General features: G+C 41.6%; 1 protein-coding gene across 1 annotated transcript in view; it reads left to right on the top strand.

Moving 5' to 3' along the window:
• LOC309568892 (uncharacterized protein) overlaps positions 1–27,093 on the top strand; it is a gene marked incomplete at its 5' end in the record, with an annotated part of 73,565 nt that overhangs the window by 18,298 nt on the left and 28,174 nt on the right. The window contains 7 exons of the mRNA XM_082274671.1: positions 4,364–4,421; positions 5,316–5,327; positions 5,465–5,578; positions 12,711–12,830; positions 12,900–13,070; positions 18,516–18,643; positions 19,167–19,343. Of these exons, the coding sequence (XP_082130797.1) occupies positions 4,364–4,421; positions 5,316–5,327; positions 5,465–5,578; positions 12,711–12,830; positions 12,900–13,070; positions 18,516–18,643; positions 19,167–19,343 (780 nt within the window). The remainder of the gene's footprint in view (positions 1–4,363; positions 4,422–5,315; positions 5,328–5,464; positions 5,579–12,710; positions 12,831–12,899; positions 13,071–18,515; positions 18,644–19,166; positions 19,344–27,093) is intronic.

Genomic DNA, 27,093 nt, shown 5'->3' with positions numbered 1-27,093 from the left:
CCTCAGGCAAGGGCCAGGGGATAGAAACAGGTGCTTCAGACATAAGCCATCTCCTTGCTAGCTACAAAGTCAAGGGGCACCCTGTCAGACATCACAGTTAGTGTTACAGGGCACCTAGGGGGATGGGAAAAATGTACTACATGTACTTTGTCCCACAGGAACTGAATTTTTTTTTTTAAAAAACTGGTATTACTTCTTTGAAGACTTGAGATTCTGTGTCCTGTACTCCAATAAACCAATTTTACTGGTTAGTCAAAAATCCTGTTCTTGTCAAGTGTAAAAATGATACTGCCTGCAGTTTATGCATGGTGTCTCAGACAACACGTTCACAACTTTAATGATTGTTTCCCTTTAAACTAATTTCATTCACAGGCATATTCTTGAAACCAGAAGGCAGTCAATTCGTAATATTTGGATGGCATAATGATTTGAAAATGTTAACACTTCCTTTTGTGAGAACAATGCTGCTGAGATAAAACATGTTAAATTATAAAAAAAAACACAATAAAGAGGCCACAATACAGTGGGTATAGAAGAGAATCACCCCCTTTAAAATAATTAAATTTTTTTGCTTTGAAGACCTTAAGGCTCCGTTCACATTATAGCATATGGATCACGGGCAGAACCGCCGCGGTTCCGCCCGCGATCAGGAGATTATTGCAAATCGCGGGACGCCTGTGCGTTGCCCGTTGATTTGCAATAGACCCCCAAAAGCTGAGCAATGTTGCCGAGATTTCCGCCTGCCGAATTGCGGTAACATCGCGCAAAAAAAATTGCGGGACGCAATACGATCCAAAGAAGCTCTTGTACTTTTTTGGTCGTATTGCGTCCCACGTTTGGGGGTCTATTGCAAATCAACGGGCAACGCACAGGCGTCCCGCGCACAGGCGTCCCGCGACGGCGGTTCTGCCCGTGATCCATACGCTATAATGTGAACGGAGCCTTAGGCTCCGTTCACATCTTGGCGTTGCTATTACAGGGGTTTTTATGGGCGTTTTTGCAGGCGTTTTACAGGCGTTTTTACTGGCGTTTTTTTGTGCAGGCGTTTTTAGATTGAATAGAGACCAATGGAAAACGCCTGTAATCTGCCCAAAAAGAAGCTCATGTACTTTTTTGAGCGTTGGGTATTTTGCTCACGGCGTCAAAACGCTCAGATGTGAACGGGGGCCATTGAAATGAATAGGATTTGTCTTGTTGGGCGTTTTGAGAGCTGATCCTAGAGCAGAAAAACGCCCCCAAAACGCCCCAAAACGCCTACATGTGAACGGAGCCGCAATGAAGACAGACACAGCTTTTGTTTTATCCAGTTGTATTTACTAGTTATAAGTGCAACTTATAACATCCAAGTGAAAGATATAACAACATGTCAGAAAATAATTCAAAAATAGAATCACTGAGTTGGAAAATGGATCACCTCCTTATGTCAGTATTTTGTTGAATTTAATTACAGCTTTTAGTCTGTTGGGATATGTCTCTACTAACTTTGCACATGTAGACTTTGCAATATTTGCCCACTCTTCTTTGCAGAACTGCTCAAGTTCAGTTACATTTGATGGTGACCGTTTGTGGACTGCAGTCTTCAAGTCATTCCACAGATTGTTATTTTGGTTTAAGTTTGGGCTCTGACTAGGCCATGCAAGGACACTTACTCATTTCTCCTTCAAACACTGTGTGGATACATTTTGCTGTGTGCTTTGGGACATTGTCATGTTGGAAAGGTAAACCTTCTTCCTATTGACAACTTTCTGGCAGAGGGCAACAGATTTTCTTCAAGAATTTGATGGTATTTTGCCCCATCCATTGTTCCTTCTATCCTAACAAGTGCTCCAGTCCCTGTTGTAGAAAAACACCCCCATACCAGGATATCACCACCTCCATGCTTTGCTGAAGGAATGGTGTTATTTGGATGGTGAGCTGTATCGGATTTCAACCAGACATATTGTTGAGGCCAAATAATTCCATTTTTTTCTCATCTGACCATAACATCTTTTTTCATGTGGCCTCAAAATCTTCAAGGTGTGATTTGGCAAAGCTCAGCCGTGACTGCATGTGACCTTTCTTGAGGAGTGGCTTATTTCTTGCAACCCTCCCATACAAGTCACATTTTTGGAGAATTTGTGGTATTGTTGTCACATGCTATAGGCCTTTTGGTAGCCTCTCTGACCAGTTTCCTCCTTGCTCACTCATCCAGTTTTGAGCGACATCCTGATCCTGGGAGGGTCTGTGTTGCACCAAATACCTTCCATTTCCTAATAATAGACTTCATTGTGTTTCTAGGCATTGGCCTACTGGCATAAAGCCTTTGAATGTTTTTTGCATCCATCTCCTGACTTTTGCCGGTCTACAACTTTATCCCGGAGATCTTTGACAGTGCCTTGCCACCCATAGTTAATTGTCTGCTTTAGGTGAACTACCAGGAACTGAAATGCTCAAGAAAGGCTCTTTTCATGCTGAGCTAATCAAAATGACCACAGCTGATCACAGTAAGAAAGTCAAATGGCTTTGTGTGCCATTGAGAAAGGGATTAGCTACTGTACACCAGACTGAGTTTACAAGGGGGTGATCCTTTTTCCAAGTTAGTGATTCTGTTTTTGAATTTTATTGTTTTTCTGACATGTTAGTATTATGTGAAAAACAAAATTATAACAGCGCTTAACACCTGGTGTTGCAATAGTATCTTTAAATATGTGATGAAGTATGCAGCTGCTGTGCATCCAAAAAAATCTTTGGAAAACGTAAGTAATAAATTAAATTATAACAGCGCAAGCAAAAACCATTTATACCAATAAATAAGTAGTGAAATAAATAATATGATATACACTGTGTAAAACAATGAACACTTATAAAACTTATAAAACCTTTAAAAAACTTTTAAAAAAGTCCTTATTATAGTGATATAAAAGTGCTCAAGTGCAAATCCTTGGTGCAATAGATAAGGTGCTCGGGTGCAAATCCGTCCAAATAAGGTGCTCTTGTGAGTGACCCTCCAGGTCCCCTACTCACCACAATGGAGATATGTCAGCGCATATGGTATACAAGCTCCAGTACTGCTCCAAGGTTAGGAAAGGGCCTTTGGTAGGATCGCTCCAATAAGGTGGTATATCCAAATATGTGAAATAAAAAGAAGGGGCCAGTAGTGTAATAAGTTTGAAAACGCCCACACGAAGGGTGAAACGCGTTGACGTAACTTCCGGCGTACGAACCACGCATCGTCACTTCCGGTTAAGCTTCCTGGATTTGGTGGAACGCACGCCATTGCGGTGTTCCGGACTGTTTATCTATGCAAATTTTTACCTTCTTTCTAGTAAGTACAATATTGAATTGTTGGGGATAATAAATAATTAGAACTTATTACACTATTGGCCCCTTCTTTTTATTTCACATATTTGGAAAAACCACCTTATTGGAGCGATCCTACCAAAGGCCCTTTCCTAACCTTGGAGCAGTACTGGAGCTTGTATACCATATGCGCTGACATATCTCCATTGTGGTGAGTAGGGGACCTGGAGGGTCACTCACGAGAGCACCTTATTTGGACGGATTTGCACCCGAGCACCTTATCTATTGCACCAAGGATTAAGGATTTGCACTTGAGCACTTTTATATCACTATAATAAGGACTTTTTAAAAAATTTTTTAAAGGTTTTATAAGTTTTATAAGTGTTCATTGTTTTACACAGTGTATATCATATTATTTATTTCACTACTTATTTATTGGTATAAATGGTTTTTGCTAGCGCTGTTATAATTTAATTTATTACTTATGTTAGTATTATATCTTTCACTATACAGCTGGATAAAACAAAAACTGTCTGTCTTCATTTCAGGCTGCAAAGCAACAAAATTTAATTATTTTAAAGGCGGTGGGTGGGGGGTTGATTCTTTTCTATACCCACTACCCACTGTAAATACATAAGTGGTTCATATAGTGATCTTGGTGTAGAGTTATTCACTTTCGTATCCTTACAGAAGAAAAGGGGGCATTCTTTACATGTGGAGAAAAAGAGATTTAACTTCTAGGTACAGAAAGACTTCTTCACAGGAGGAGCCATGAAAATGTGTAATAGGCTCCCTCTAAAACTAGTTCTGACCAACTTAGTAGATTGTTTGATAAAAAAAAAAGATGCATTCATAAATAAACAAACTATAACTAGATATTAATATTGATAGGTAATAGCACCAAAGATTGTTGATCTAAGGAATATCTGATTGCCGTCATGGGGTCGGAAATGGCTTTTTTTTTTTTCTACCCACTGGAGCAAAGTGGACCATGGTTTTTAGGTTTTTTTCACCTTCCCCTGGATCAACTGTGAATAAAGGGCTCCTAATATGGTGGTTTTCTATTTGATTATTTTTTCTATAGGTTGAACAAGATGGACTTGTGCCTTTTTTAAACCTGAATAACTATGTAGCTAAGACCTGTCTGTTATTGTACATAAGGTAGGTGTGAATGACCAGGCTTTGCTCAGTTAGGTGTCAAGCAGAATTTAAAATTATATTAAAGGCACAAGTTTTATGTTTAAAAAAATAACAAACGTTATATTTTCCTGCTCTGTGCAATGGTTTTTGCACAGATCGGCTCTGTTCTCCTCTTTTCGGGTCCACGCCAGCGCTCTGCTTCCCCCCTCCCCCCTACCGAGCGCCCCCATAGCAAGCAGCTTGCACTAGTGCATGCTTGCTCCCATGCCCTGCTATGTGTTTCCACAAGGAACATAGAACGAGGCTCAGACCTGCCCCTGGTTCCCTTCTCACTAACTGTGATTGACAGCAGCAAGAGCCGCTTTAAGCGGAGGGCCTACTAAATTCTGCAGGTATCCCCTTTTTTAGTTGTAATACTTTCTTCTTTTTTAAGGAATTCTACTTGAACAGCACTGGGATGCAGTTTTACTGTAAACCATTATTTCAGACAAATTAATGATGATTTCTGTTGTTCTTAAGTCCTCTATAGTGGATCACTCCCTCGGCTGACAGGGTACAAATGCCAAGCAAGGGTTCATACTCTCCCTCAACTGTCAACACATCTAGGAAAAAAACCCAGCTGCCCAAGGTCCAACACTAGTAAAAATGTTATTAGTCAAAGACAACTGCAAAAAGCCCCACTTAGGACTACTGACGCGTTTCACCCTCACTGGGTTTAATCCTAGAATTGTTATGATAAAGTCCAGTGTGGGTGAAACACGTGAGATTGGGAGGAGGTACCAAGCAGGGCTTTTTGCAGTTGTCCTGGTAAAAATAAAAAGTTTAGGAAGTATAACATTTTCCAAGGACTTTACGGTGTGCTGCCAACAGTTATTTTTTTCTGTTTTGGATTTTAGACATGTTGCTAGGTAAGTATGACTGTATACTGACATTTTTGTACTGCCAAAATTATCTTTTGATCTGTGGACATACAGCTTTTGTCTAATATAATAGATGCCTATGATTAAACAACTTAAATGTGACAATTGTGTTTATCTTCAATAAGTTGATGTTTCAGATGAAGATTTAGAGGAGACCATTCTTGAAGACACCCTGCCTCTTACCAGCAAGAAAGAACCAGGCCCAGCCAGAGCAAAGCAGAAGAGCAAGGCAAGAGCAGGTATGTGATCTCAAGTAACTCTTTAACCACTACGATAAAAATTTAACCTAATACAAGATGTAGGATGTACATTAACTAATGCTTTTCTTAATGTTTAGCAGAACTATTACCAATAAAAAATGTTTCGTTTCTAAAACGTTGGACCAAGTTGTAATGCTGCCCTTTCACAGGTGTTAGGTAAATCATTAAGGCAGAACTCAATCCAAATAGTTGCATTCACAGCTAAAATAGTCATACTACAGATGGTTTGTATTATTTCGGCACAGTTCCTTTTCTAACATAACACTATATCATACTAACATTGCTGTAACATCAGTATACAGGAAAGCCATGGGGAAAAATAGTCCTTGAGGTTTATCTAAAGGGTAAGGGCACCCAAAAATTAGATTTCTGTTATGAGCAGAGTCTGGAGAGCTGAATCAGCTCCACTAGGCATTTATGGATATGTTAAAATGTTTATATAAAATATCATAAAGACAATGGAATCTACTCATTTTATTTGTATACACTTTTTTTTAAAACTATTTTAAAGGGTTTACATGGTATTTTTGCGTTAGTACTTCTGTGGTACCCTTACTTATAACCTCATTGGAATCATAGGGTGAATACACCCTGTAAGGTTTGGGTAAGTTTTAGGCTGGCTTCACACTAACTGCGGCTGCGGCTCACAGCAGGGAGTCAGGTGCATCCCTGTTCTCCATTTCAGGTGCAAATAAGGTCTGAATTTTTGCCTGAATTCAGGCCTGAAATAGAGCCAGAGACACACAGGACCCTTTTGCAGTGTGGACCACGGCCGCCCCGAAGCTGTATGAACCAGCTCCATTGAGAGCCAGTCCCAGTCCCCTGTCATGTAAATTGGATGCAAGGAAACCTGCATTCAATTTGTATAAGTGTGAACCCAGCCTGAAGAAAGGCGTGTTCCCTTGAAATGTTATTACAGATGAAGAGAATTCTTTAAAATCATCAATCCAGGCTTTGGGTAGCTGGGTCTTGCTACTGGTGAGTGTGGTGACACTGGGGGTGTTGTCCTATCAGTGTGGGGACACAGTGGGTGATGAATTTTCAGTGTGTTGAAACCGGGGGAGATGTCCTATCAGTGTGGTGACACTGGGGGTGTTGTCCTGTCAGTGTGGTTACACCAGGAGTGATTTCCTATGAGTATGGTGACACCAGGGGTGATATCCTATTATTGTAGTGACAACGGTTGTTCTGTCCTATCAGTGTGGTAACCCTGGGGTTTTGTGCTATCAGTGTGGTGACACCAGGGGTGATGTCCTTTCAGTGTGGTGACACCGGGCTGATGTCCTATCAGTTTGGTGACACCGTGAGGGATGTGTGTTCGGTGTGTTAACACCAGGCATCCTATCAATGTGGTGACATCGGGGGTGATATTCTATCAGTGTGGTGACACCAGGGGTATTGTCCTGTCAGTGTGGTTACACTGGGAATGACGTCCCATGAGTATGGTGACACCGGGGTGATGTCCTATCAGTGTGGTGACACAGTGAGGGATGTCTGTTCAGTGTGTTAACACCAGGGGTTCTATCAGTGTGGTGACACTGGGGGTGATGTCCTATAAGTGTAGTGACACTGTGGGTGTTGTCCAGTCAGTGTGGTGACACCGGGAGGGATGTCCTATCAGTGTGGTGACACCGGGGGTGTTGTCCTGTCAATGTGGTGAGACCGGAGGTGTTGTCCTCTCAGTGTGGTGACACCAGGAGTGATGTCCTATTAGTATGGTAAAACCAGTTGTTCTGTCCTATCAGTGTAATGACATCGGGGGTGATAACCTATTAGTGTGGTGACATCGGGAGTCTTGAGCTATTAGTGTGGTGACACCAGGGGAGATGTCTCTGCTCTGATTTCAGGAACAGTGCAGCATTGTTGCAACATCACAGGAAGCTTTATTAGGTCAGCTTAACTGGCAGGATTACCAGGTATCTGTGGGACTTTGCAAGAGGACTAAGAAAATCGTCAGTGTAGAAGCACCTATATTGGTTTATATGTTTAAACTTGCGGTTGGTAACAAAATAGGTAATGCCACACCTCCTGCACCCTTCAAAAACCACACTCCTGTGATGGGAAAATTCCAAAGCAAATCCTCCTCCAAACTTGGTTAATGAAATTGCAAAAAATAATAAAAACATTTACAACAGGTTTAAGGCCGAAGTCAAATGAGCAATTCTGTCAAAAATCTACTACCAGAGTCAGGACAGCTTAAAGGCTGCCCATCTGTCCTTGTGTCTGCAGACATAGTGGGATGTTTCTCAGTAGCTGGTTCGAACATTGCTAAATCTCAGTTGCTAGGGATGGGAGCCATTCCAGAGGGACAAAGAGGCAGCCTCTTAGTAATCTTGCCACTGGTGATTGCAACAAATTACCAGCAGCAGGAACACTAGCAGTAGAGTTACCTGTCTGACCTCAGCTTAAAAGCTTGCTATTTTATAGATTAAAAAATGCAGTTCCAGGGGGTCTACAAGAGTGCTCACCAGCACTGTGATAAAACTGTCCAGCACCCAACTAGGGTGCCTCCATCAAGATATAGCTTCCTCCAGTCTGGAACCAGGAACCAGGTTTTATAGCTGAATATTGTATCTTATGTGCATACTAGAACTGCAATTCCTTATTGAAAATTCATATAGAATACTGTATATAGCACATAAGATCAAATAGAGCCTGATCAGATTACCCTAACAATGCAAACTGTAAACAGGAATATAATTACCATAGCTAAGGAACAGCCAACATAAGCATAATGCTACTCCATATCTGGCAGCTAATAACTGACAGTGATCGAATTACCATGAACTAATTAACAACTAGTCACTTAAACAAATCTAGGCGCCCAGACCATTCTTTAATTAATCAGGGATCCCACCTCATCTCAGACTGTTTGGTATCAGTCTGCAACAGTCTATATGAAAAAGCTCATACAATGTTCCAGCAGTCTGAAAAGGTGGAGTTAATTTATCTTCATAGATTTCTTGAGAGATATTGTTGATAAATATTTCTGTCCCAAGTGGAGGAGCCTCTTCAACCCAGTCTGCAGGAGGGCTGCCATATTCCCTTTGACCATTAACCTGTACAGAATTAATATTACACCCTTCCATTCACTCCAGGAAAGGAAGCTTTATTGTCATTTTCAGGGAATTAATCCAAGCCTCGCTCTCAGCATTCATCATGTGGTTGTCCATCATTAGAGAATGATCTGCTCTCTCCATGGGCCATAATCAGTGGGTAGGAGGCTTGCAAGAACTTATTCTGGCCAGCTCAGTAGATTGTATTAAAGAAGAGCTGGATACATTTCTAAAGGATAAGTAGGGCAAAATCTCTAAAGCCCGCTGCATTTATGTCACAGAGCCATCCCAAGCTCTGCAGGGATCCCAAAAATAATGTCCAGATCTGCCAACATTACTGAGTGGCAGATGGCTCAGTCTCTCAGTGTGCCTCTCTTTGCTCTGATTGGACCTGAGAACTGAGCGATCAGCATGCTCAGCAGTCTTTAATCACTCAATTCTCAGGTGTAGAAGCCACAGGGGACAGATGCAGCATCACATCAATGCTGCATCCACCTAGGTGAGTTTTAACGTTTAATTTTTTTAAATCCCACACCTCTCTTTAAATGCACAAAATATAACTAGATAGTAACATTTTTAGGTAATGAGACCAGTAATTGGTAATCCAGGGAATATCCAGTTATCTTCTGGGGGACCAAGAAGGAATTTATTTTTCCCCTTTTGGTTGAACTAGATACTTAGCAACCTGACTAACTATGTAACTATGTAAACCATAGGTCCCAACTGTCCCAGATTTCTAGGGACTGTCCCTGATTTGGAAAAAAGCCCCTATGTCCCTCTTACCTCTTTATTTGTCCCTCATTTTGGTCTGATCTATATGATCTATAGAGTTATTTAAAAATTTCACTTTTTATCTTTATGTTTTCCAGTGCTAAACCTTTCACCCAGTTTCTAAATTGCTGCATTTGTACATTTTAAAATCCAATATAAAGGAGTGGTACTGGTAGAAAAAAAAAAAACACTTGTGGGTTTGGTTAGGCATTTTTTGGATAATTCTCCTTTAGGGGGTGTGGCAGGAGTGTGTGTCCTATGCCTACATTATTTTGCTAATAAATTGGGAGGTATGTTTAAACTGTGCTGCACAGACTTAGCAAGGTTGTGCAGCATTAAACTGAAGAAAGGTGCATAGTTCATAGGTATGTTAGTCTCAGAGCTGCCCAGAAGCTCTATTCGGAATGCTGCTAGGATAATATTAGTCATCAACCCTTAGTACCTTACTTGAAACTGCACAAAGCTGTAAATCAAAAATACATTTGTCATGGGAATCTGAAAATGGAGGCAACCCTCCCCCCCCCCCCCAAAAAAAAAATATTTATATAGCCCTTTAAAACATGTTATAGAAGGCTGTTTACAGTCAGGGACCCAGGGCCCATCAGAGGACCAGCAGTGGCTAAAAGTTAATATCAAGTTTTAAAAAATACAAAAGGTGCCAGAACTTTAACCCTGGAATGTACAGTATTTGATGTTAAAGTCACTTACCAGTGATTTATTAGATGTATGTGAGAGATCACAGACTCATTTTTACTAAAATTATTGGAAGAACTGCCATTATCTATTTGGTAACAGGGTAAAACTGCATGACATTCAGTATGTTACATATACCATACAATGCATGGGACTGATAAAAAAATATCAATAGCGCATTGTCCACAATTAACGCATTTTTGGTCTGATGTATTCAATCTTATAACCTCACTTACCCTTATTGCTTGTACATCCTGATCCTAAACTGGCCCTTCTGGGTGTAGGCATTGAGCAATGGCCTTGTCATGATCTGGGGTCAGGCTCGAAGACCAGTAACTATAGCAGCTCACATAGGAACCAGCTAGATAAGAACACAGGCAGGTCATTCCGGCAGGTGACGCAGGTTCACCTGAGGTGCGGAATCTAAGTACTAACCAGTTTTCACCAGCGGTCCTGATGGTGGAGATGGATTTTGCTGCGTGTTAGTACCAGGTCGCGGTCCTCAGGATCGCCCCACCAGGAGGTGAGCAAGCCAGGGTCCAGTAGCATATATATATATATATATATATATATATATATATATATATATATATATAGCAGGTTGGGATTAAGCAGAAGCGTACTCTAGGAGTAGCCCAAGGTCGGTACGAGTAGTTGCAGGTTGGGATTAGGCAGAAGCGTAGTCGAGGAACAAGCCAAGTGTCAATAACGAATGGTAGCGAAGATACGGACGGCAGCAGGAGAGACAAGCGAGATATTGGCTGGGGAAGGCACAATATTCTTTAAACCTATATTAACCACTTCCATATCAGGACAATTCTGGCATTTCTCTCCTACATATAAAAATCATAATTTTTTTATGCAAGAAAATTACTCAGAACCCCCAAACATTATACAGTATCTCACAAAAGTGAATACACCCCTCACATTTTTGTAAATATTTTTTTATATCTTTTCATGTGACAACACTGTAGAAAGGACACTTTGCTACAATGTAAAGTAGTGAGTGTACAGCTTGTAAAACAGTGTAAATTTGCTGTCCCCTCAATATAATTTAACACACAGCCATTAATGTCTAAACAGCTGGCAACAAAAGGGAGTACACCCCTAAGTTAAAATGTCTAAATTGGGCACAAATTGTCAATATTTTGTGTGGCCACCATTATTCTGCAGCACTGCCTTAACCCTCTTGGGCATGGAGTTCACCAGAGCTTCGCAGGTTGCCACTGGAGTCCTCTTCCACTCCCCCATGATGACATCACTGAGCTGGTGGATGTTAGAGTCCTTGCGCTCCTCCACCTTCCATTTGAGGATGCTCCACAGATGCTCAATAGAGTTTTGGTCTGGAGACATGCTTGGTCAGTCCATTAGCTTTACCCTCAGCTTCTTTAGCAAGGCAGTGGTCATCTTGGAGGTGTGTTTGGGGTCGTTATGTTGGAATACTGACCTGCGGCCCAGTCTCCGAAGGGACAGGATCATGCTCTACTTCAGTATGTCACAGTACATGTTGGCATTCATGGTTCCCTCAGTGAACTGTAGCTCCCAGTGCCAGCAGCACTCATGCAGCCTCAGACCATTACACTCCCACTAGCATGCTTGACTGTAGGCAAGACCCACTTGTGTTTGTACTCCTGGTTGCCGCCACACACGCTTGACACCATCTGAACCAAATAAGTTTATCTTTTGTTCTCACCTGCCACAGGACATGGTTCCAGTAATCCATGTCCTTAGTCTGCTTGTGTTCAGCAAACTGTTTGCGGGCTTTTTTGTGCATCATCTTTAGAAGAGGCTTCCTTCTGGGACGACAGCCATGCAGACCAATTTGATGCAGTGTGTGGCATATGGTCTGAGCACTGACAGGCTGACCACCCACCCCTTCAACCTCTGAAGCAATGCTGGCAGCACAGGGTCTTAGCAATCTTCTTATAGCCTAGGCCATCTTTATGTAGGGCAACAATTCTTTTTTTTTTTTCAGATCCTCAGAGAGTTCTTTGCCATGAGGTGCCATGTTGAACTTCCAGTGACCAGTATGAGAGAGTGAAAGCGATAACACCAAATTTAACACACCTGCTCCCCATTCACACCTGAGACCTTGTAACACTAACGAGTCACATGACACCGGGGAGGGAAAATGGCTAATTGGGCCCAATTTAGACATTTTCACTTAGGGGTGTGGCTGTGTGTTGAGTTGTTTTGAGGGGACAGCAAATTTACACTGTTATACAAGCTGTACACTCACTACTTTACATTGCAGCAAAGTGTCATTTCTTCAGTGTTGTCAGGACATCATATGATGTTCAGCGGTATGGAAGGGGTTAATATAGACCCCTAGGGTCTATAGCAATAGCTCTCCTGTAAGTAACACAACTCAAGCTTCTCCAAGCATTATACATATTGTATTGAATTGAATTTCATTACTCTGATCACTGAGCTATCTTGTTATACATGCTGTTGACATTACGAGTACTTGTCTTGTTATTTGTTTGGTCACTTTTAAATTTTCAATAAAGAAATTAAATAGAAAAAATATAAATATCTGTAATATGCAGTGCATAGTAAATACGCCCTGTTTTCATTGTATTGCTAAATAGCAAAATATGATATGAAGGAATCAAAGGCCAAAACGTCATCATCACCCAAAGTGAAGAACCGGAGATCATCCATACAGGAGACTCAAGACAAAGAGAAAGAAAATACTCTTCAGATAAAAGGTTGGGATGTCAGATTGTCTGTAGAAACGCATTGTATTTTGTTTCCTCCCTAATGAGATTTTCTTACAGGTGCTGGCAATGGCCCAGGCGCAGCACAAGATGTAATACAAGAACTGAAGGCAGACATGATGGTTGTAGCTGACAACTCCAGTGATGAGGAGAATTCAGTGTCTGTAGGGGACAGGCAAGTCCCCCCAGCACCAGTTAAACAGCGGAATAAAAAAAAGCCGCAAAAGCCAGGTAAGTCAATTAAAAATGGGGAGAACAGAAAATGCTGGAATTCTAATTTTCTCATTAATTTGAGCCCACTAATGATTACAAAACTCAAACAAACATTCTCCTCACGTTATAATAAAAGTTGTTCTTACTACTTCCCTAACAAGCTATCAAGTCCTGTAAATCTTAAAGTGAAACTCCAGGCATATAGTGGTTTTGTACGCAAAGGATTTGTATTTCTGTCCCTTCAGTTATGAGGGTAACATAACTCTGCTACAAAACACAGCTCTGTCTGGTACGATAGATCACTTGAGGCTCGGTTCAGACTTGTATGAGCGCATTTGCACATGTACGACGCTGGTAGGGTAACCCGTTCATTTCAAATGCAAGGAAAGAAGTCCCCAACCCTTTTTTTAAATCTCACTACACTGAATTGGCAAGCAAAAGTACGCTGCGGTTGCCAAAGCTTTGGGTGCCATTAGGAATTAATGGCATCCATGCAGTCTGCTAAAATATAGCATGTTACTCTGCAGAAATGCAAACCTAGCTTGGTTCCTCTCTGCTGCAGTTAAAGCGGAGTTCCACCCAAAAGTGAAGGCTCAAATTATCTGCTTCCTCCCCCCCTCCGGTGCCACATTTGGCACCTTTCACGGGGGAGGGGGAATGGGTACCTGTTTTTGACAGTTATCCCTCCCTACTATCGCGAGACTCCACGGCGGCGAGGTCCCTAGGTAGTTCGGCCCCCCTCCTCCTTCCTCCACCACCAAGCCAGTTAGTGCAGCGCGCTTTGAGCAGTAGGGAACCGACTGTAAAGCCAAAATGCTGTGCTGCCAGTTTCCTTTACCACGAATGGCGGCAGCAGCACCTGAGAGCCTATTCGAAAATCGGCTGAGGTGCCATCATCGCGGGATCCCTGGACAGGTAGGTGTCCTAATATTAAAAGTCAGCAGCTACAGTATTTGTGGGCAGAACTCTGCTTTAAGTTAGGCTGACCATACACTAGTAGAATTTTGTTGGAGAATATTAGTTTTCAGAATGTTTGTTTCATTTTTTTCAATCATTAGTTGGCTCAAATTGACAAGAAAATTTGAAGGAGCACAGGCTATGGGAATTTTGTAAAGAGAATTAGTAAACGCTGATTATTGTGTTTATATAATTGGGGGATATAAATGTTTATTAATTAACCTGGATTTTTTAAATCTGTTTATTTGAAAACACAATTCATTTTTTAATCATTTATATCTTAAATTAGTAAGCTGTACAGTTGTGAAATTTTATTTCTGACATATCTTTGTGATATACTGTAGATGCAGCAGCTTTGGTAGTGAGGGATCCAAAACACAGATTTCACCAATATTTACAGTGCCTTGAAAAGCATTCATACACCTGGAAATTTTCCAAATTTTGTCATGTTACAACCAAAAACATAAATTCATTTTATTGGGATTTTATGAGATAGACCAACACAAAGCGGCACATAATTGACATAATTATGAAATGGAAGGAAAATAATAAATGTTTTTCCAAATTTTTACAAATATCTGAAAAGTGTGGTGTGCATTTGTATTCAGTCAATACTTTGTAGAACCACCTTTTGCTGCAATTACAGCTGCAAGTTTTTGTTGGGGATGTCTCTACCAGCTTTACACATTTAGAGAATTACATTTTTGCCCATTCTTCTTTGCAAAATAGCTCAAGCTCTGTCAGAATGGATGAGGAGTGTCTGTAAAAAGCACATTTTAAGTCTTGCCACAGTTTCTCAATTGGATTTAGGTCTGGACTTTGACTGGGAAATTCTAACACATGAATATGCTTTGATCTAAACAATTCCATTGTAGCTCTGGCTGTATGTTTAGGGTAGTTGTCCTGCTGGAAAGTGAACCTATGCCCCAGTCTCAAGTCTTATGCAGACTCTAACAGGTTTTCTTCTAGGAGTGCCTTGTATTTGGCTCCTCCATCCATCTTCCCATCAGCTATGACCAGCTTCCCTGTCCCTCAAGAAAAGCATCCCCACGACATGATGCTGCTAACACCATGTTTCATGGTGTCATGGTGGGAATGGTGTGTTCAGGGTGATGTGCAGTTTTAGTTTTATGCCACACATAGCGTTTTGCTTTTAGGCCAAAAAGTTCAATTTTGGTCTCATCCGACCAGAGCACCTTCTTCCATATGTTTGCTGTTTCCCCCACGTGGCTTCTCTGAAACTTTGCCTTATGGCTTGCTTTCAACAATGATTTTCTTTATGCCACTCTTTCATAAAGCCCGGATTTGTGGAGTGCAGGATTAATAGTTGTCCTGTGGACAGATACTCCCACCTGAGCTGTGGATCTCTGCAGCTTTTCCAGAGTTACCATGTTCTCCTTGCCCAGCTGTCAGTTTAGGTGGACAGCCAGGTCTTGGTAGGTTTGCAGTTGTGCCATACTCTTTCCATTTTCGGATGATGGATTGAACAGTGCTCCCTGAGATGTTCAAAGCTTGGGATATTTTTTTATAACCCAACCATGCTTTAAACTTCTCCACAAATGTATCCCTGACCTGTATGGTGTGTTCCTTGGCCTTCATGATGCTCTTTGTTCATTAAGGTTCTCTAACAAACCTCTGAGGGCTTGACAGAACAGCTGTATTTATACTGAGATTAAATTACACACAGGTGGACTCTGACAACATATGTGACTTCTGAAGGAAATTGGTTCTACCAGATTTTAGTTAGGGGTATAAAAGGAAAGGGGGCTGAATACAAATGCACGCCACACTTTTCAGATATTTATTTGTAAAAACTTTTGAAAACCATTTATCATTTTCCTTCTTTTTTTTTTTTAAATAATCTTTATTTAACAAATTCAAAACAACATACAGAAATACAAAATAGCAAAGAAGTGCATAAATGCATGTAGGAAGAAAAAAAAAATACAGAAAAGGCACAATCGGCATTATGTTCAGTCCGGACATCATTAGTGAAACAAAAACAAGTCCATAGGGGTCAATTAATCAGTCATTGTGAAAGCGTGTGCCAATATCGGCCAAACAGCAAATACAATTATGGACCCCCAGGATGCACTGTGTCTGTCAGTGCCGCCCAAAAAAAAGGGATCCCCGCAGAGGGGGCCGGAGGGCCCGACAGACACCACACACATTATCATTTTCCTTCTACTTCACAATTATGTGCCACTTTGTGTTGGGTCTATAACAAAAAAATCCCAATAACAAACATTTATTTTTTTGGTTGTAACATGACAAAATGTGGAAAACTTCAAGGGGTATGAATACTTTTTCAAGACATTGTACATCTGATAATAGACCCCAAATAAAGGCAAGATTTTAGTACATCACTATTTATGGGAAGGTGGTAGCAAATACAAAATTAACAACTTTTTCTTCAGGACCTTGCTTTTGTTGAAATCATACCATAGTAATTCCTCTTTGTGTGATTGTCTTTCAAAGAGGTTTCTCATTTTCCTATTACAACACAAAGTCTTATCAGTTGATTTAAATTACCCCAACTTAGCATCCAGCATGAGAAAGGACATGCCTGATTCATGATGGCGCAGTGTACGGTAGAGGCTTCGTTGCTTTACAGCGCTGTGCTGCATCGGTAGAAATGGATGTAGGAGAGCTGCTGCGGTATCAGACCCTTAAACTATGAGAAGTGTTTCCTCTGTTTTCTTTTGAGACATACAAGCCCTGGAGGAGATCAATTGAGTGAGATGGAAAGGAGGTTGCTGCTATTAAAGGGCCCATTGGATTGCTGTTCACTGCATATCTAGACCTTTGTAATGAGGGTCAAAAGTGGATGGTAAGAGGCTGTGTGATTGGGTGTTGGTGGTGGCCTCTGCGCATTTATTCAGCTGCACTTAGATTTATAAATTACTCTGACTTTCTTCTTGGATGTGGACTTTTTATGGAATAGCTTGTTGTTAAGCAGCAGTCCAGGAAGCTAGCCACTGCATCCTTAACAACCAATGACTCATCAGCTGTCAGCGGGTTTTTCCACTGACAGCTGAATGTAAAAAAAAGAATACCAGCAATTAAAACATAAAGGAAAAAAACAGCATGGGATCCCCCCCGAAATCCATACCAGACCCTTATCCAAGCATGCAGCCCGGTGGGCCAGGCTGGTCCTGGACCATACCACATGCTCACAACATGAGGGGGGGGGGCTTTGGGATAGGGCGACCCCCAAACACCCCCCCCCCAAATTATCATTTCCCTATGTAAATAGGGACAAGGGCCTCTTCCCCACAACCCTGGCCGGTGGTTGTGGAGGTCTGTGAGCAAGGGGCTTATAGGAATCTGGAAGCCCCCTCCAACAAGATGGGCCCCCAGATCCTGCAGGTTAATGTCCCACAAGGTAAATCGAGTGTCAGCCATGATAAATGCCAAATATATATTTCAAACACCACTGCCAACCCAAAAAAAGAGGTCCGCCTCTGACAAAGTCTTCACTGTCTGACAGTTCTTAAATAACTAAGGGGCAGGGCCACACCTAAAGACATTGCTGGGTGACCCCACTCCCTTATGACATCGACTGGGGCATGCTGGGTCACCCGGCCACATCATTAGGTGTGCCCCTACCATTTCATTTTTTAAAGAACTGTCAAATGGTAGAGCTGACAGACACCGGGAGTCTTTGTTGGGTGGTTTTTTTTTTGTTCTTTTTTTTTTTGGATCAGCAGCAGTGGCATTTATCGTAATTGTCGCTGGATTTACTCTCGGGGACATTGTTTTTTTTTTTTAATAAAAGAATTGTCAAAAACTGTCTCTGTGTTTTTATTCAGTTTTGACCCTTTTTTTTTTGGTGAATGGGGGGGGGGGCAATATCTGGGGGCCCCCTTGTTAGAGGGGGCTTCCAGTTTCTGATAAGCCCCCCTGCCGCAGACCCCCACAACCACCAACCAGGGTTTTGGGGAAGAGGCCCTTGTTCTCATTAAAATGGGGACAAGGTGCTTTGAGCACCCCCCCCCCCCCATGTTGAGGGCATGTGCATGCTCCCTCCCATCTTTCCTGACCTGGTGGGCTGCATGCTCGGATAAAGGTCTGGTATGGATTTTAGGGGGCGACTCCACGCCATTTTTCTTTAAAATTGTGGCGTGGGGCTCCACAAAGGGCCTGGTATGGATGGGGGGGGGGGGGGCCCACGCTGTTTTATTCTAAAATTTGCTGGAATTCTTTTGTTTTCATTCAACTGTCAGTGGGGATGAGTCGTCGGTTGTTAAGGATGCAATGGCTGGCCCGCTCCTTAACAACCAGCTTTTCTTCACACAGAATTCGGATCAGTTGGTACATTTTTTAACTACTATAGTTATTCGTCCGAATTTAGATTTGGACCAAAGAGAATTGCACATGTCTACTATGTAATATGGCAGTGGAATTGCCACAGAATATGGCCCAAAAATCGGTGTCCTCCCTTCTATTCCTTCTTATTATGTTGGTATAATGAAAGTACTGTTCCTTTTTTTTTTTGTTATATAGCAAGATCCAAAAAAAGAAACCCCTCTTATGAAGCAGCAGATGCAGAGGGTCTGGAAGATGATTTTGATGAAGATTTGGATATCCTCAGCAGTGTTGTATATACAAGGCCATTGTCTGCCTCTAGTAAGGTGAAAAAATGAAAAAAAAAATACACAATTTCTTACATGATTTCCTAAAATAAGAATTCCTTTGCCAATTCAAGTGTTATCAAATTTATCATTCAAGTTCATGCCATGCTCTCGCCCATTCCTCCAAGAGCAATATTTTAGTTATTGGTGGAGCCTAGGAAGTTGAGCCAGCTTGTGGCCTTTTGGATACTCCAACAGTTAGACCTCTCTGCTACAATTCCAAACTTTGTTTCTGTCCACCTGGGGGTTTTGGGAGTTCCAGGTCCCTTTTGTGTGATCAAGTATCTTTAACTACTTCCTACCCGCCCGCCCACAATATACTGCAGACGAGCGGTGGACAGTGTAAACAAAGTGACTTTACCTGTACGTCGCTGCCTACTTTTAGAAAATACCAGTATGTCAATATCATTGGAGTAGCACACAAAGGAAAATGACTATAATATTCTCTGAGCCATATTATCTTTTTTTTTGTTCTTAATATGATGACAGTACTTCTTTACAATATCACTGTATAATTATACAGGAAGAAGATTCCGAAATAGTCCCACCTCTAGAAACAGATGACCTTGAGGGCTTTGCATTCCGTCCAGCTCCACATAACATGACTCTGCAGTGCCGTATCACCAGAGACAAGAAAGGAGTTGATAAAGGCATCTACCCTACCTATTACTTGCATCTAGAGAGGGATGATGGCAAAAGGGTAACTAAAGAAATGTTGTGTTCCTGTTAAAACTGCACTTGTCTTCTAAATTTCGGTGAATTATGTTTTTGTGATGGGGTTTTTTTTTAATAAAAAGAGATAAAGGCTTTACTTCAATTTTATTTATTTATTTCTTAAGTTTACTAGTCTATAAAATGTTTCTTTACATAATTTGTTTAATTAACTTTATAGGTAGTAGGGATGAAAAAAAAATCAGAGGATGAAATACATAATTGCAGGCGTTTAGAGTGCAATATATGTGCTGAATTATTTATTTTGAATGATGAGATGCCTCTGTGTATAACTAGCTTTATGGCCCCTTTACACATGTCTTCCCGTAACACATGTTACACACTACATGTGTTAGAACAATGTCATGCCACTCATTATCAAAGCAAGGCACCCCAACATACTAATGCAATGCACCTGCACTGCGCTGTAGTGTGCTGCGTCTGAGCAGGGTTTTTTTTTTGTTTGGCCCTTTCAAGTTTTCAAGTTATTGGACACTTGTTCAAAAAGCACCAGAACAGAAAGGTGTGAGTAGAGCTTTACACTATTGCATGAGGCTGATGAGAAACAGATGAGAGAAGAGCTGCAGATGCTTGTTTAGGCCTTTAAATGCTTGTCCCTTTGTCAAAATTTCATAAAACTTCCCATAGTCTTATGAAAGTGCTAACCGTTTCACTAGAAGTTTCCTAATTTCCTGACCTGTTATCTTTGGTTTGTAAAGATAAGCTGTTTAGCATTAAAAATAAAAGCTACTGTATGTGGGACAATAGTACTATACAGGGCCCAGCAGTTCAGGGAATTGTTTTTTTTATGTGTTAGCATATACTTTTCTTGGCCCCTTACTTTTATTTGAGGCATGTAGTTGATTTTTATCAGCATATCGACCGTGGGGGTGGGGGGAGGTTCACTCATGTGTGGCACCTTTCATAAAATTTCAGTCCCGCCAGTGAAGTACATGAGCAGTGTTGTGTTGGTTCCTCAAGCCAAGAAAAATGGGATTGTGTAGGCAAAAACATAACTTTTAAAAGGATTATATTTATTATACAATTTTACATACATCAAGTGAAAACAATAAAGATTACTGTGGCGGTAGATGCCGCTAATTTTCTTATACTTTAGTCTATTGGGTGATTCCGTTGTTTAAACTGTGTAGACATCCGGAGTGGATGTGAGTGAAACAGACGGTTTCCGACGCGTTTCGGCTGTAGAAAGTTTTTATCACCACATATTATTCTAAAAAAGTGAACAATTATAGCATTAGTGATATAGAAATATACATTGAAAAAAAATGGAGAAAACATATTTCAGGGTCTTCCGCCCACTTTTACTCAAAAGTAAAGTTCATAAATACATGAAAGGTTACCCTAGCAGGGGTTTTCAGTGTCACTACAGATAAACAGAACATTTCCAGCCTCCTGGCTATCTGGTCTCCATAGCTCCTGAGTCTGTCTCCGCACAGACTCACCATGTTATCTCCTTCAGCCTTAAGGCAAAAAGACTGCCCCACTTGGGCAACATTGGCTCCTGCAAATTACATATATTCTCTTAATACCTTTATCAAGTTATGGCCTAGTCAGATTGCCTCTACTTGGGTCCCAAAAAGACACTCTTCCAGTGCCTATTCACATACACTGCTTGTGCAGCAGCTTGCCTCCAGGGGAAGCAGCCCTGAATGGCAGAGATCCCCTTGACTAAAAGGGTTGTGCACACCTGCTGAATCTGGATGCTGGTTTCCTGCCAAATGTGAATGCAATCCAGAGTTACCAATCCTGGGAAAAATTGCAATTCCACTCTGGGATGTCTCCAACAGACATCCCAGAGCCCCTTAGCCTATATAACTGAAAATTCTGGGTGACATCTAACCCTTCTGGCACCATGACAAAGTGCAACACTGTCATGGTGCCAGATAGTTGCCATGTTGTCATTCTGGTACTTGGGCTTTAATAAAAGCTAATCATGAACATATATGAGGATTAGGAATTCTGAGCTCACTTTGACTTTACTGGCTGCATGGAAAGTATATATAAACCAGTAGACCACCTTCTTTATGGCTTGCTGATTGCCTATTCTGCCCACTGAAGTTGGACTGACAAGGAAACGCATTTGCAGAGAAGGTGGTGGTGGCAGGTGGGCAGGAGCAAAATAGAGGCCATGGCTCAGGGCAAAGAGAGTTAGAGGCAAAGCAATGTCTCCCAGGTGGTGGATAGGCACAGTAAATGCTGCCCTAAAGCTAAGCAAAACATATAGGTCTATACAGAGCTTGTGTGAAGGTGGTGGGTGGCAGTATGCGAATGCAGGGCTGTCTGAATATGGTGGACATGAACAGCAGTCAATTTTGCTCAGAATGCAGAAGGTGGTTTAATAGACTACACCAGAGCTTCCCAAACTTTTTTGGGCTAAGACCCACTTCTTAATACAGTTATTTTTCGGGACCCACTTGCTTGTAATTGAATATTGTAAAGCGCTACACAATTTGTTGGCACTATATAAATGAAAATAATAATAATAATGCATATTTTAAAGGGAGGGGCATGTTAAATTTAAAATATGAATTTACTACTTTTCAATTTATTATTGAATACCCTTGCCAGATGTTCTAAGTGAGGGGTCAGAAACCTGTGGCATGTGTGGCATATAAGCGGAGTTGTAAGTAATCAGCACCCTCATAGACAGTATAAGGCAGGCAGAGGACAGAAATCAACCACCCCAGGACAGGGATCAGCAGGCTACATGGCACTCACCCTCTTTCCTCTCTCAGCGGTCCACAGTGAAGGTGAAGCCCCTGTTTGCCCTCTCCAGGGCCCAGCACACCTCACCCACAGAGTCTCCATGATGAGGAGCTCTATGCTGGTCTTGGTGTCCTGGCTCCTCTCCTTCAGATCCTCTACTGGGGACACAGAAGCTGCCATGAACTCCTGCCACCGCCAGGCCACCTGGTCCTCCTATGACACTGAGGCTGCCGTCTCTGCCCGCTATAGCTGAGAGAATCCCGGCGCCAGTCTAGCCACCACCGCTGCCGCCAGCAGGACCGAGGAGCTGGCTCTGCACCCAATGAACATATTCTACATAACAGCCCACATACATACTCACTGATGCAAGTATCCTCCTCGTGGGAAATGCAGACCAGCCTCCATAAACTGCATGGGCGGGGTCCTGAATCCATCGCGATTTGACTGCTCTGACTCTCTAATTTGCGCGGGCTTTCCGGCTCAGTGCGACCCACTCAAACGCAGCTCGCGACCCACCAGTGTGTCCCGACCCACAGTTTGGGAACTCCTGGACTACACTATCCTTAAATTCCTGAAGCTATTCTCTTATTCTATAATGATTAGTTTTTTATTCTAACATGGATTCTGTCAAAGTGAAATATAAGATTATATATAAACTTAAGCCGGGTACACATGGGCTGAATGTTGGGAGACATTTGACGGTTAAAAAAAAAAAACAACTGGCATTCGGCTCGTGTGTATATTGGACGTGCATACTGGAAAACCAGCAGCCGACCGACTCCCAATCAGCGCTGTCAGCCAATGGCAGAGAGCGCTGATCAGAGTGTTCGGGCAGGGGGGTGTCCCCCTGACAGAACACAATAGCTCAACGGGGAGATCGCTGTACTAACTTTGCATAGTTAGTATAGTGGCTCCAACCGGAGCTGACAGTTTTTTTCTTCATTCAACAGTAAAGAACTAATAGTGTTAGAGTCTTCCAGGATAAGCAAGAGCTGCAGTAATCCCATAAGTGTCAAACAAAATGTACTGTTTATTATGTAATTACTGCATAACTGTACCAAAAATATACCTGTCAAATTGCAGCCCGCAGATTAAGGTGTGCCTGCCTCTGTGGCCTGTCCTTGGATTTCAGCTGAATATTTATATAATCTTCCATTTTATTTTAAATAACATGTACAGGAGGAAGCAGCTGAATGTTTTTACTACATGCACACAAATCACATAAAATGTTTACAATAATAGCTCAAAATGTGTATTCACAAAAAACACTGAAGCACATTCATGGACACAGTTGTATTTCCAAATGTCGCACTATATGAATGTGTGCAAATTATTCCCAGTTCTTATTTTATCATTTGCAGCTGAATGTTTGTGAGTGCTCTGTCATATCCAATTTTCCAAATGCCTGTGATCAATCTGTGAAAGTCATCTTGTTTTTGTACATTTACCACAAGTGTTAGAAACAAGATTGAGGCAGATCTATTGGTTATTTAATAAGTGATGTGAACCATTTTTTAAAAAGATTCATTTGTTTTAAATTAGCTTCTTAATTGCCTTCCTGCTGTCTTTTTATCTTTTAGGGCCCTTTCATACAGGCGGACCGTTCAGATCCGCATGTCCGTTTTTTTGGCGGATCTGAACGGTCACCCCATGCATGTCTATGGGGCATCGGATGTCAGCGGAGACATGTCCGCTGACATCCGATCCGTCAAATCTGGACGGATGGAAAACCTATTTTCCATCCGTCCAGCGGATCGGATCAGATGGGATCGGATGAGAACGGACAGACAGTCCGTTCCCATCCGATTCCCCCATAGAGATGCATGGGGACCTGACAGCTGTGTCTCCGCACACAGCACGGAGAACAGCTGTCATCCTCCTGTCGGATCGATCCCCCACTGAGATAAACGGAGTCCGTCTGACGGATGGACTGTGTGAAAGAGCCCTTAGGGTCCTTGCACACGAGTGTTGTGCTTGGCGGACTTTTTTTTTCTCAGCGGGGATAGATCCGCCGATCCCGCTGAGCAGGCGGATGACAACTCTGTCTCTGCTTACTTTGCAGAGACGGAGCTGTCAGATCCCCGCTCTACTCTATGGGAGATCAGGTGAAAACGGACTGCCTGTCCGTTTTCATCCAAACGGATCCTCCAGACAGATGGAAAATAGGGTTTCTATCCGGTTGGATTTCACGTACCGGATCGGATCGGAGAGCAGCGGGTGTCAGCGGACATGTCACAGCTGACATCTGCTGCTTCATAGAGGTACATGGAGCAAAAACTGACAGGCAGACCGGATCGGAAAGCCCGCGTGAAAGGGGCCTTTGGCAAATTGCGACAAAGTTGTATAAATTGTGCCAAATCTGCCACACTTTCGCATAATATGACAAAATTAGAGGTGCAAAGTGATATGACACATTCTATAATACTGAAATACCACGTTTTATAAAACTGTCACATTCAACAACAGACTGGCAAACTGCAGTATATTAGCGGACACAGACGTTGATACACTTATTTATTTTTATGGTACTTATATAGTGCTGTCAATTTACGCAGTGCTTTACACATACATTGTACATTCACATCAGTCCCTGCCCTCAAGGAGCTACAATCTAAGGTCCCTAACTCACATTCATAGGCCCCTTTCACACATACGGTCCGTTTTTGTCCGTTTTTCATCCATCTGTTGACGGATGAAAAACGGACATCAATGCATTTCTATGTAAAAACAGATGACAACGGATGATCATCCGTTAACATCCGTTTTCATCCGCTTCCGTCAATGTCTGTTTTTTGGAACGGATGAATGCCCTATTTTTCATCCGTCAAAAAAACGGATAGGACGAAAAACGTATGTAAACGGACAAACGGTCCGTTTTTCATCCGTTTTTGCATTGGTAGTGGATGTAAAAAAAACAGATGGAAGAATGGATGAAGAACGGATGAAAACGGACAAAAAACGGACGAAAAACGGATGAAAAACTGATACGTTTTGATGTGACTGAACTGATGAACTGAACGGACCGTATGTGTGAAAGGGGCCTTACATACACATACCAGGGCCAATTTACTTACCAGCATGTCTTTGGAGCGTGGGAGGAAACCCATGCAGGCACAGGGAGAACATGCAAACTCCATGCAGGTAGTTTAGTGGTTGGCATCCAAACCAGTGACCCTTTTGCTGCTAGGCAAAAGTGCTAACCGCTACACCACTGTGCCGCCCATGCATGCCCCTGTTGTAGTTTCAATCAAATGATCAACAAGATTAATCCAATTGCTGGACACACTTGTTTAGACAAGGCTCTCTGTGACACTTGTGTAAGGTTTTTATACATGTCTTAGGAGTCTGTAATTCGCAATGCTCAGTACTAAATAATACAGTGCTTAATAATAAAAGATAGTAATAGGCCACCCAGAGTTTTTCAGTTTATCCGGGGAAACTTGGTCTTGCAGTGAAACTAGAGGAATAATGAGTACAATATTTGTGCTGTACCGCTAGATGTGTAACATGCAAATATCATACCTGCCAACTGTCCCGTTTTTCCCGGGACAATCCCGGCAAATAGGAGCCTGTCCCGGGTAATTTACATTGTCCCTGTTAATCAGGGACAATGTAAATCATTAAAAAAAATTATTATTAATTTTATTTTGTGCCACACAGTGTCGCTCTCACCCCAGCTAGGTGTTGTAGTTCTGGCAGCAGGTTGTCTCTCTCTCTGTGCCCACTCACTCTTCCCGTCTGTCGCAAATTTAACGTGTCACCGGAGGCAGGGTGTCAGCATGGTGCACTTTCCAAAATCCGCCAGCAGAGGGAGGCAGAGCACCTTCCGACAAGCTGGAGGCCTCACACTCCATTAATTACTACTATTAATAATGTTTTTTTATAGATATAATTTTTACACCTGTTAATTGATACATATATATAGTTTTCTAGCTCTAGATAAATGTGTGTACATATCCGTGTATGTGTGTGCATATATATATATATATATATATATATATATATATATATATATATATATATACATATATATATATATATATATATTGCTCAAAAAAATGAAAACAGACCTTAATCGTCAATGTGAAAAATCTCATGCTGGATATCTATACTGGTATGGACTTGGTATGGGTTAGGATAATATGGACTGGGTAATGTGTTAGGATCTATACTGGTATGGACTATACTGGTATGGACTCTGTAATGTGTTAGGATGGTATGGACTGGGTAATGTGTTAGGATCTATACTGGTGTGAACTGGGTAATGTGTTAGGATCTATACTGGTATGGACTGGGTAATGTGTAGGATGGTATGGACTGGGTAATGTGTTAGGATCTATACTGGTATGGACTGGGTAATGTGTAGGATGGTATGGATTGGGTAATGTGTTAGGATCTATACTGATATGGACTGGGTAGTGTGTTAGGATCTATACTGGTATGGACTGGGTAATGTGTTAGGAAGGAAAGGATGCCACATTGTTTTATTTAAATGAAAATTATCACCCTACAGAGGGCTGAATTCAAAGAAAAGTGAATAAAGTGTGAAATGTGCTCAGGTGTGACCATACAAAAAATGTAATATGGAAATATAAATCAACTGCAAGGTGTAAATAAGTATGATAAAACCTAATTATACCAGATAGTATAATCGTACTTATTTACACCTTGCACTTTATTTATATTTCCATATTACATTTTTTGTATGGTCACAGCTGAGCACATTTCACACTTTAGAATTGCAGGGAATTGTGATGAGAAGAAGTAGTGCAGCTGAATGGGAGAATTATTCCAACTCTGCTACTTTGGCCTCAAGTTTTCAATTCCCTTTTCAATTTCCTGTAATTCTCTCTTTATGAAGTAGACCCTATAATCTGATAAGTAGGCGGAGATTAATTATGCAGAGTGGGCGGAGCTTCAGGGAAGTGGGTGTGGTAAGTAATTGATAGCTGCGCTGCAAAGTGTCCCTGGAAATTTTTTTCAAATGTTGGCAACTATGAAATATGTCTGCC

Source organism: Pelophylax lessonae (genome assembly GCF_965119305.1).
Source record: "Pelophylax lessonae genome assembly, chromosome: 12".
Classification (NCBI taxonomy): domain Eukaryota; kingdom Metazoa; phylum Chordata; class Amphibia; order Anura; family Ranidae; genus Pelophylax; species Pelophylax lessonae.
Note: the sequence above shows the minus strand (reverse complement) of the source record. Positions and strands in the feature narration are given on the sequence as shown.